General features: G+C 35.0%; 1 protein-coding gene across 1 annotated transcript in view; it reads left to right on the top strand.

The window, feature by feature from the left end:
- Positions 1–12,869, top strand: part of FMN2 (formin 2) — a 370,023-nt gene that overhangs the window by 124,802 nt on the left and 232,352 nt on the right. Inside the window, 1 exon segment of the mRNA XM_029933337.1 lies at positions 1,799–1,943. Within this exon segment, the coding sequence (XP_029789197.1) occupies positions 1,799–1,943 (145 nt within the window).

Raw genomic sequence — 12,869 nt, forward strand, 5'->3', positions numbered from 1 at the left:
CCATCTGCTTCCCGGATCAGGCCCTCCACTCCCCCCTCAAGTTGGAAGTAGCACTTTATCAGCACCACAAGTGTGTGGTTTTCTGCCTCCTCCATTGCCAGCTGGCTTGTTTGGATTAGGGCTGAACCAAGACAGAGGGAGTAGGAAGCAGCCAGTAGAGCCTTGTCGGCCCATGAAGCCTCTGTATTGGACGAGAATTCAACTGCATAGTAAAAGGTAACATGAATTGGCTCGTCTTTGCACAGTTTGTCAATAGGAGGGAGCATTTACTGTTAAAACTCTTGGGGAAATTATAATTGAGTGTATTTTTAAGTATTGCTCTGATACTTGTCTGTGTATTTTTACATTGTTATATAGTGAAGCAATCTGTTATTTCAAATTTTAGATTTTTCTCAGAAGTATCAAAAGTATAAAACAAATGACAGATGTGTATCAGTGTATAAGATGTACAGATATCTATCTGTATTTTTATTGGTCAATCTTAGGATGGGGGGATATTTTTTTCTTAGCACACATGCTCTATTGCCTTGTTCCAGAACCTCACTCTAACAAATAGCTTATAAGTAAGACCGACTGACTCTTGAAGATATTTTTTGCATTATTTTGAAGGCACAGTCTTCAAATAGTCTCGTTTTACTATTCCATTTTGTTTGCAGTAGTCGTTCTCTTCAAAGATGTGCTATACAGAAATACACATATCCACACCCCATGTGTGAAATAATTTAGATTTGTGACACAATGTGAAGTCATAAACTCATACTTGGAAATGATATTTATAAAAGAATACTTCCCACCATGTATGTTGGTGGCATATGAGTTATCCATGCATAGTCCATTCTTGACATCCCCTGATCCCTGGGACAGTGCTATGACATACAGCTGAGGAATGTGCTGGTAGGGGACAAAACATGCTCTTTAAACTTCACTGGCCTTCCTTTTTCTAACTTTTCATGATCCTGTGATTTTTTTTTTTGTATGATGTGGCATGCATTTAGAATAGGATCTTTCCAGGCCTTGTTCTCATTTGATATACTAATTTTTTCTTCACTGAATCACATTAAGGGAGAGGAATCTATATAGTTTGACTACTTCTAAATTTACAGGTCATTTTTTCTGTAAGTGCCATGTTATCTATATAGGCGGTGGCATCATTTCAAACTGTGACCCAAACTCATTTAATCCAGATACATTATATAAAGTTATTTTGTTTTTCTGTTCCTTTTTTTTTCTTTTAAAGGAACTACCCTTTTAAGGTGGTATGACATGAATCTGCTATCACTAAAGTCATATAGCAGTGAGGTGATGGAAGTGGGTGGGAGATGGAGGATGCTATTTTGTATCATAAAATAATTTCTTTTTTAACCCATACATAATCCACAAAGCTGATGAGTCAGGTTAGAATTATGAGATATCAAATATTTCTTGCCTTTATAGCTTATACTGAGAGGGTTTTTTTCTTCTATGTTTTTATACAGTGACTTGATAACTAAGAATTCCTGGAAAGTATTTTTTTTAGGGAAAGGTTTCATTCTGTATGATGGTATTTTAACTTTCTTATCAAGTTGATAAAACAAATGGCAGTCATAAAGAAAAAGTATTCTTTCTTCCTCAATGCCTTTCTCTTGCCCTACCTTCGACTTCCTTTTCCCTTCATTCCATTCTTCCTTCCTTGTTGACTTCTCATGTTTTTTCCTCTTCTGCCCTTCTTTCCTTCTTTTCTTCATTTTTGTTTATGCTTATGATGATATCTTATAGTTTGATTTGATGGCTGTTTCATTGGTCTTTTGCTTAACTTTAGAGACTCCAGTGCTTCACTTATTTGGGAAAAAATTGAAGAGCCATCTATAGATTGTCATGAATTTGAGGAATTATTTTCTAAAACTGCTGTGAAGGAGAGGAAGAAACCTATATCTGACACCATCACAAAGACCAAGGCTAAACAAGTGAGTATTTTGTGTGTTTTCTGAAATTGGGCAGTATTTTGGGCATAAATATGAACTTTGATTAGAAAAAAAAATTGAAACTGTTTTCTCGCCTGTATAACCTCCATAGTAATTAATCACTTAGTAGAAGTTAGAATTTTAGAACATGTAGTTAAGTAAAATTATGCCAAACAAAACAACAAGTAATTGTTTCCACCAAGTGACAATGTCCTATTTTATTTGTAGCCTTGTAATACATACTTCCAAAATTTAAGCATTGCTTGTTTCTAGAATTAGTTGTCTAGAAATAAATTGTCAGTTGATTGAAATTCATCTTAGCACTAGTATGGATGGAAAGAAAGATAAAAGTGGGTAAAGAAAAACAAGTAAGCAAGAAGTCCAGTATTAGTAATCTCTAATGTGTTTGGTATTTTGTGGAATTGACACTCTTTATTTATTTATTTATTTATTTTTTTGAATTGACACTCTTTAGAATCAGGTTAAATAATCACACTGTACTTGACATATGGAAGAAAGCCTTATGTATAGTACCAACATCTCCATTCTTTCTTAGAGCCTTTGACCTATCCTGTGACACCTGGGTTAGAGAAAGAAAGAATAGTACATTTGGAGAAAAAAATTTCAAAGCAACATTTCCCAACTGATCCACCCAGTAGACTTGATCATGAAATTTCTTGTCATTCAGGAAATTATAATAAAATTCCACAGCCCCAGATGGAAGGTATTGCTATTGCTGTCAATCCTTCACCCTAGAATGGGGAATGGCCACTTAATTTTTCTGGAGGAGGAGAGTGCATGGATGCAAGAGAATGGTGAGCAGCTCAGTCCTGTGAGGCAGTGAGAGAAAAATGAGACTCCAAGACCCCAGTGCTCTCCTGAACCATTCTCCCCAGATGAGTGGCAACCAATGGGGCGATTCCTTGAATTTTTGCCCCGATCTGGAAGTTGTAGCTGAAAGTATGATCCACTGATATTTATTTCAGAGCAAAGAACTCCTACCATATGGATACTGCTAAATCCAGCCAGGGAAGGATAGATTTGAATGGCACAGCTAGACCCCTGGAACCTCTAGCTGAGTGAAAGGCAGGCTCACTGCAGCCATTTCTATTACTCTGAAAATGCCAACCTAAATATTATGCAGTTGAAGTTTTCAGAATCACTTATTGCAGTATAGCTGGCCTCTGGTGACCTTAGGTCAAAGACTATGTTAAGTTGGACATTAGTTGGCATATTCTAGGCACTGAATAAATATTTGTTTAAAAGTAAACCAGCTGACCATGGGAGGAGGACTTCATAATCAGTGACTATGCCTAATAATTATTAAAACCCAGAAAATCATTCATCTTACAGTAAACAATCAGTATGTTCAAGGTGACAGTGCTAAGGAGAATAAAGGTAAATGGAAAGCTACATTTTCTCTGACAGAGGTAAATATTTAAAAACCTGTTTTTCACAGTATGTTTGCATATAGCACACTTAGGCTGAACCATACCTCTTCTCATGGACTGTCAGAGATGTGAAAACTGAGCAAGGAATATGAGTAGAGAGAGTGTGTACACACACACACACACACACACACACACACACATCAAGGAGAGCGAGGCAGCCAGGATTGTCATTTGATGATGGGCAGATGTGACATGGGATGTTTCTTATCCAGGGAGGGTATACTCAGAAAAGAAAACAATGCCTTCTCCATCTTCTATCACCACTTTTTTCCATTGAATGAACATAGATAAGGAACATACTTCATCTATTACCAGAGACTTTAGGATTTCATGACTTATTTGACATAATGTTCAGTTTTTAGCTTACTGAAATAAGATTTATGTTTATCATCAAAAATTCACAAACTCAACTAGTCAGAATGAGCTGAACTCTGCACACAGTTCATCTGTAGTGAACATCATCTCGGCATGATCAACTTGCTGTGTCATTAAGACACTTCATAAACTATGGGTGAGAGACTCTGCCAATGTCATAATTTGCACTTATTGACTGTGGTGCTACTCTTGCCCTTTAACTCAAACAGGGTTAATGGAAAAGTCTCCATTGTGACTCCTGATAAGCATGTTCAGCATCTCTTTGGCCTGGGTCTTGGTACTGAGCTCTGCACTTCAGGTCTGCTTTTGAAGGGATAAGATTTTGTGTTTTCCCTTTCCCTTTCCATTTTCCTTTCTCTTTTCCCTTTCCTTCCCTTTCTTTTCCCATACAAGATATGTTGGAGAGAGAAAAATCTGCAAAGTGATATATTGCTGAAGAAACCTCATTTTACTTTACTTTGTTATATTTGGAAGAAAAATCTATTCATCCCATCTACTTGAGACAATTAGAACTTTAAGGAAAATATATTTTCAGTATGTATGCAAATCATTCCTCCTTTTATGGGAAATGTATACTGATTATGTGTGCAGACATTTTGGTACCTCATGATTCATGTCCAGTGTAATGAATAGCCTTTAATGCTCTGACATATGTTTATGGAGGTATTTCAAGCAATTCTTCTTATATACAATGGAAGCTAGAAGTTCTGTTTTTCTTTAAATATTTAAAAATAGCCAAATAATTTTTCTGTGATATGTCTTCTTGAAAGTAAGACTGTGGGCAAATGCAGTGGTATTCAATGAGGTGCCTGTGCTGTTTTAACTCTTTTAGAAGAGACATTTTCAGCATGATAGTAGAAGATCCCTTGGCTGGGCACATTGCTGTTTGGCATGAGGAGAAAGAGGGCTACTTTTTGGAAATCTAGTCTAGTAGTAATGATGAATATCTTGTATTTCTAAAAGTTTTTTCCTCCAAGGAACCTAAAACAAAGCATTTCTTATTTTTTCATGGAATATATATATTTCTGTGGTGACTTCCTTATTCTTTATTTTGAAGTATTTAAAACATAAGGAGATTAGCTGAGAAGGTATATGTGAGTTTATTAGACTACGATCTGACATAGCTCTTCCTGAGTGAGTGTGATACGTATACATCACAATTAATTATCAATCTGCTAACTGAACAACAATAACCCTGTTTCCTATGGTTTCAGGAGGAAAGTAGAAAAAGCAGATTTTTATGAGGGTTATGTTTAAACACTGATACTCTTGCCCATTTTTAAGGATGCTCTAGAGCTAGTAAACATTTAGCCCAATCTCCTCTCTATTGCTGGGGTAATCCAGTGAATACTAATGTTGATAATGATCTTAAGACACCTCAGGATCTTCTATGTTCCTCTAAAGATTAAGTTTAATGTGAGTTAATGAGCAGAAAAGTGAGAATTGATAGTAAGACCTGCCTCAAAAAGAAGTTTCTAGTTAATCCTGTGTCAAACAAGGTCATAAACAAATACACTTGGTAAACATGGTAACAGTTGTAGCAACAGCAAATAATCATAGTGATAGGACAACAACAAGAATTTTGGAAGCCACAGGCATACTGTGCTTTATTTACCATGTGCCAGTCATTGTTTTTGCATTCTACTTATATTAACTCATTTAATCCTCTTCATTCTATGAGGTAGACCTCATTATCACCAGTATGTAGTATAGAAAACTGAGGTATAGAGGAACTAAATAATGTTTCCAGGCTAGTAATGGGCAGAGCTCAGGTTTAAACTCCATTAATTTGACTCCAGAGCCTGTGATCTTAATCATTAAGTAATGAGTGTGAACTATTTTTTGTAAGTGTGAGTATACTATTTTGTTTATATGGAGAGCAGAATAGATATTTTTAGAAAATAATAATTTGAATTTGTGTTGATTTTTATATATACTCAATATTAAATGACTAGTTGCATTTATGAAATTATATGTGAAGATACTTTTAAAGCCTTTTCCGTATTCTAACAGATTTTGAGAACTACATAAACCACGATGCCTCTAAACATGGCATTTGCCCAATTAAATAAAAGTTTATCTGAGAGATGAAAATTTTAGACACATAAGCTTCTGTAAACAGTAAAACCGAGGGCATTTGCTTGTGCAGCATTTAAGTACTGGTTGGAGGTCTATAGCCACAGTGGTTAAACCTCACCAAATGTCAAGTGATGGTACTTTTGATTCACTCCATGACACAAAAAGGAACCATCTTTGTAAAATATGCCTTAAGTAAATAAAATCTAATCATACTTAAAAAGTCTGTAAAGGAACGTGCTATCCATAATGGAAATTTAAACACAGAAGTTAACAAGAGTGAATAAGAAGAATCCATGTTAATTTTTAAGTACATAACTGACATTTGTATAACCATTTAATGCAACACAAATGAATCTCTTTCTGGGTTTCTTCTATTTATCAGATTAAAATGCTCTGCCCAGAGAATGAGAGAGAAAAATAAGTCATGATGGTTAAGTATTTGTTGGGCTTCAGCCTCTGGAAGTATGAATAGAAAAATAGATTTTTAAATCTGCTACTTATTATGAGGGGAGGTTGTAACAGGATTTGTTAGAATTCCATTTAATACAGATATAAATGTTAAAGAATTAGATATTTGGTGTTTTGTTCAATCTTTCCATTGTATTTGCTGACCGAACCTCTTTTAAGGCTTTATGTATGTGTGTTGTAAAAACCCATAATAACAGTGGGACAAGAAGCATTCGTTATTCAGATGTTCCTATATGGGAATGTATGAGGTAATGCTTCTAAGCATTCTTACATGAAACAGTAATGGCTGTTAGAAGGCTTCCTTCTACCAAGTTGGGGCCTTGGGAAAAAGTGTGTGCTACACTTCAAATATTGTCTGCTGTAGTAATAGTGACCCACGTGAAAGGAAAAAAGTGGTGTGTATTTTACTCACAAATCTCTAATTATTACAAATAATGTAAATAATCTCTATTGTAAATGTTTTATCATCATTATTGGATATCTCAGTGTAGGCTCAATGATAATTGGAGTAGTAGAAATTTAGTCATTTGTATTGGTGTTATGTTTTCCTATTGTGGCTGGCAAAAGGTGTGTTTTGGTTGATTTGGACAGTTATATTGGTCATCTAAACTAAAGAACTAAAATAATGTCTGAAACACAAAATATCTTACAATAAAACAATTTAGATTTGTTTAGGGGATACATAATAAACATTTGGTACTTTGTTACTTTTAACATAACATCTGTTTTTAATAGAATACATTCCTATTGCAAGCCTTAAAATGTATTTACATAGAAAACCACATCAAAATACAGAGCTATAATTAGACAAACATAGGTTTTATGGAATCTGGATTTGTTTTAGATGTTGAAAGATTTATTATTTTTTTGAAGATGTTATTCCCATAACTATTTGTAGAGCATACCCAATCAATTCAAAGAATGCAAAAATAATAACCTCTTTTTAAAAATTTTCTTTCAGCCAAAAAATTGTTTTTATACTTATAAGTAAATGGCAAAAGCAAACAACCAAAAATCACAAAATAAAAGAAAACAAAAAAAACCACAAACAACAAGTGGCATACTAAAAAGGAAATATAACTAGGCTAATGGTCCTGACTTTGCTAGACTATGTATTAGGAAAATTATGTTTGATTAATAACAAATTGAACTTGCACAAAATCTGATCATTGTACTGAAAGTTAATTATTTTGGACTTTATTTTGATATACTATGATGATACTAAGATTCTTTGCACAAGATGTATAAGAAAGGGGTATTGATATTTAATGGCTGAGATGTTCTGTTTATCAAGATCCATAGGCATTGAAGAAATGGTTGTTTTGAAAATTTATTTGCAATTCATTACCTAATTATGATTATCCATGAAAACTGGAAGTCATCCATGCAAAAGTAATGAAAGCTCTTTGGTTATTTACAGAGTCTAAATTCTATAATTTGGAGCAGGTGATGGGAGAGCATTTTCTCAGTGCTGCTATTATAGAGTGGAAAAACTATTGCAGACAGCACTGGAAAACTAAAAAGAGGGAGCACCAGTTACTTTCGGGGCTGCACCACTTTCTTGGCCTGATGAGAGCAGGGTCTATCTATTTCAGCAGGGAATACAGTAAATAAGAGAGGTTCCTACACCAGGGATTTTCTGTGGAGGGCTAATTTATTACTATCTCCATGAAGGACAGTATTAAGTAATTCATGTGACTAAATTTGAATTACTCTTCAAGTTTCGTACCATATAATCTAAAATAGTTAAGTACTGCAGATGGTCAGGAGGGCTGAATAGAGCATGCTGGCTGGATTTAGTGTGAGGCTGTGTGGAAGAGATGAGGCTAGAGGTGGCTCTTGAATTTATTTTGTTTAGATATGTAGAGAGGATTAAGGGATAGAGTTTGAAAATAACGCCGTAAGCAAATGTTTCCTTGGACATTATTTAAAACCATCATAAATTAGTCAGGAGTTTTAGCACTCTTCCCCTATGTGTGGGAACTCCTGTCTGACGATTTCAGGAATGTGGATGCAGGTTACTGATACTTGTTTCCCTTAGCTGAGTATTTTCCTTCTCATCCTCCTGGCAAAAATCTTCAGGCTTGTCTTAGACATGAGCGTGACAACGGAATTTCACAAATTGAACCCGAAGTTGATTTTTGGTGCTACATAGTGGACTGTATGTCTCTTTACCATGGACAGCAACTACATGTTGGATTATTCCAGAATAAAGAGAATTGTGCGTGATCTGACTTACACAGTAGTTACAATTATGATAGTGCCTACTTTTGCCTGTGGGAATCTTGCAGGTGACAGCAGAATGTTCACACTATCCTTTGATGTGATATGAGTTGAAAAATGTTTCTGATTATTTGAGGACACAAGTATCAGACTTAAAAGAAAAGTTCTTATTCGCATCTTTTGTTTCAACTGATACATAAATTTGTTTCTTTTTCAAAGCCATGTTTATAAGGAAGATTTATAACACTTATGCTTTTATTTTGTTATATGTTTGTATATGAAATTTTACAACTACTGAATTATGACTAGAAACTATCTGAGGTATTTCTTTACAAATTTGATTGGAGGTGCACCTCCTAGGTCAACAGAACAAGGAGTTTGGTGAATCCTCTTTCTGGCAAAACAGCAATTAACTGTGAAAACTACAACAAAAATATTCATTTAAACAAAAATATTCATTAGGCAGTTGGCCTAAGGGTACAAAGGAAATAAAGACACAATCAGTCAAGAAAACTTACCAGGAGTCAGTAAGAATAGTGAGAGTCTGTGGCATTTGAGCCATGACCCACTCTATCACCACCCACCCTAACTCTGTGTTATGGAATCTTACCCAAGGCATATAAAATGAGAAAACCGAGGTCTCTTTGCCTCAGGTTATGGTTTTACTTTAGGAAAGGGAGGATTCCGGCATTCCTAATTTCCCCAGTCCTCTGTTGCAGAAGCTCTATTCCAGGCAACTATGGAGAACTAAGGACAGAGGAAGTGGAGAAGGGCCTTCTAGGAATCATAGTCAACTCTGAGACGGGAAAGCTGTATATGCACCTGTGCTAGGTTGTATCTGGTCAGGAGGAATCAAGCAAGATATGGGATACATGAAAGCATTCTCTAAACCTCTTACAGAGACCACTAAACTGACTGCAAGAAGCTTCACTGGCACAAGATCTTAATCACACCTTTGTTGGAACATTGACTGGACAATAAGCTTCTTTGACCCAGGGGCAACTGCTCAGCCAGGATTGAACATAGTATCAGCCATTTCTGCAAGTCTGGGAGGTGTATGCGTGCCCAAGGCTACATACACACTCTCAGAAGCAGTTAGAGAAGATCCAAGTTACTAGCTCCTTCATGGCTAATGTGGGGAAGAGCTCCACCAACTCTGATCTGTATAGTAACCTCCAGGACACGCACCCTCTGACATAACACAATAGTTAAGCGTAAAACTCTAAGCGGTTAGGGGACTTCAGCATCATCTTCAGCTTAATAAATGGCTCAGCCCACCCAGGGATGACTCCTGGGTGGTCCTACTAAAAGATAAAATGATAGGGGAAGAGTGTATGCAGGAACATCAGATTGCACACTGCAGGAGATGTAATTCATGGAATTAGGCCAAAATAAACAAACAAACAAAAAATAAGCAAACAAAAACAAATCCTGGTGCAGGAAAGGGGAGATCAATATCCAAAGTTGTTACAGTATATTATCTGAAATGTGCAGTTTTCAATAACTATTTGAGGACTACAAAGATATAACAAAGTATGACCTATATACAGGAAAACAAATAGGCAGTTGAAACATTACACAGAGGCTCAGATAGCACATTTAACATACATATACTTCAGTTTTTTAAATGTTTTTATTATTTTTGAGAGAGAGAGATAATGAGAAGGGGAGGGGCAGAGAGAGGGAGACACAGAATCTGAAGCAGGCTCCAGGCTCTGAGCTGTCAGCATAGAGCCTGATGTGGGGCTCGAACTCACAAACCATGAGATCATGACCGGAACTGAAGTCAGAACCCCAGCTGACAGCCACTCAACTGCCCCTTGTATTAAAAAAAATGTTTAGGGGCCCCTGGGTGGCTCAGTTGGTTAAGTATCCAGCTTCGACTCAGGTCATGACCTCATGGATTGTGGATTCGAGCCCCGTGTTGGACTCTATGCTGACCGCTAGCTCAGACCAGAGCTAGCTCAGTCTCAGAATAGAGACTAGATAGTCTGAAAAACAGAGTGAAAAAAAGTAGGGGGAAAAAGACAGAACCTCAGAATAATGTGGAACACCTTTAAGAGGCCAACATCAGTGAAATGTATCAAAAAGAGAGGATAAAGAAAAAGGTATAGGAAAGTATTTGAAAATGTGTACAGAAATGTGATGAAAAGCATTAGTAAACACATCCAAGTTCAGTGAATGTCAAATAGTAAACACCAGGTGATCTACACCCTGACACATCTTATTCAGAACGTTGAAAGCCAAAGATAAAGAGAATAATCTTGAAAGCAGTAAGAGAAAAACAATGTATCACACGAGGAAATCTCAGTAATGACAGCAGACGCAGCAGAGTCAATTAAGTCCAGAAGGCAGTAGGGTGGCGCCAGGTGCTGTAAGTGAAAGTGCAAACCCCAAATCTGTCTAGCAAGACAGCATTTCCTAAGTGAAGGTGAAATAAAGACCTTCTTTGTTAAACAAGAGCAGAGACTTTGTTGCCAACAGATTTTCCTTTTAAGAAATGCTAACGGGTGTTCTTCAGGCTGAAAGTAATAGAAACCAGACAGTAATTTGTAATCACTTACACACAAAAGCACTGGTAAAAATAATTTTTATCTATATAAATGATAATATAATTGCATATTTCTTCTCCTTTATTTACTTGACTGACTTTAAAAACAACTTCATAAAACAATATGTATATTGATGAGTCTATGAGATACATAATGTAATATATCTGAGAATAGCAGCTCAAAAAAATGAGTGGAAACAAAGTTGTATTGGAATAAGGAAATGACACTAGGTAAAGTCAAAGTTACAGAAAGAAAGGAACAATGAAGGCTAAATAGGAGGATCAATGACTGTACGAATATATACTTCTGTGAACTTCTTTAAAGGTGTAAGATTATATATACTAGTAATTATAACAATTATATCATATATAAAACACATGTGCACACAGTATATAAAGCAGTAATGGTGTAAAAGGATGAGAAGTGAATGGAACTATAGAGGAGTAAAGTTTCTATGTTTTTGAAATTAGGTCAGCATAAATCTGAAGTAGATTCTGATCAGTTAGGAATATATTGTAAGCCCTAGAGCAACCATTAAGAAAACTGAAATATAAAATAAATTCACAAAAGAAATTAAATATCCACTTACTCTATTTAATACAAAAGTAGGTAATAAAGGAAGAAAAGAGGAACAAAAAGGACCTGAGATATATTGTTAAAGTATCAAAAATGGCAGATGTAAATTCAATCATATTGATAATAACATTAAATGTGAATGGATTAAACAATCCATTCAAAAGGCAGATGTCAGATTGCATAAAAATAATCCAAGTATACATTGTGTTACTAGAGAACACTTTAGATTCAGAGATATAAATTGAAAGTAAAAAAGATAGAACAACCTTAAATAACCATAAAAAAGCTGGAGTAGTTATACTAAAATATCAGATAAAATAGACTTAGAAGATTACTTGAGATAAGGAAGAATGTTTCATTGTAATAAAAACTTAATCAGGAAGTTACAATAATTACAAACATACATGGACCAATAGTATCCCCAAATACATGAAGAACAAACTGACAATTAAAGGGGAGAAATAAAATAACATTTGGAGACTTCAATAGCCCACTTTTAGTGATGGATAGAAGTAAGAAGAAGATTAGCAAGGATGGAGAACACTTGAAGAACAATCTGACCTCTCTGGAACATACCACTCAATAGCAGCAGAAAACACATAGTTCTCAGGCATGTATAGAACATTTTCTGAGATAGATCATATGCAAAGTCCAAAAAACAAGAATTAATAAGTTAGAAATTGAAGCCTTAATGAATTTTAAACTATTAAAAATTATTTTTCTAATCACAGTGGAATTAAATTAGAAATCAGTAACAAAGAAATTTGAGGAAATTTGCAGATATGTCTAGGTTAAACAACATGTTCCCAAATAATAAGTGTTTCAAATAAGGAAACACAAGAAAAACTAGAAAATACTTTTAAATGACTATTAATGAAATCATAACATATTAAAACTTATGGTTTGCAACTAAAGCAGTGCTCAGAAAAGTTTATAGCTGCAATACCTATCTTAAAAAAATCTAGAACCAATAATCTAAATTTTTACCTTAAGACACTAAGAAAGAAGGGAGTAATAAACACTAGAGTGGAAATAATGATAAAAAGAATATGAAAACAATAGAGAAAATCAACAAAGCAGAAGCAAAAAATGACGTTTGGTGCTTGAATTGAATTGTTTAATATGAAGTTGTACCAAGATTAAAAGTGAATTAAATGCCTATCCTTTCTTTTTTTCTTTTTTATGATTTGTTTGTTTTTGAGAGA

This window comes from Suricata suricatta, chromosome 3, assembly GCF_006229205.1.
Source record: "Suricata suricatta isolate VVHF042 chromosome 3, meerkat_22Aug2017_6uvM2_HiC, whole genome shotgun sequence".
Taxonomy (NCBI): Eukaryota; Metazoa; Chordata; class Mammalia; order Carnivora; family Herpestidae; genus Suricata; species Suricata suricatta.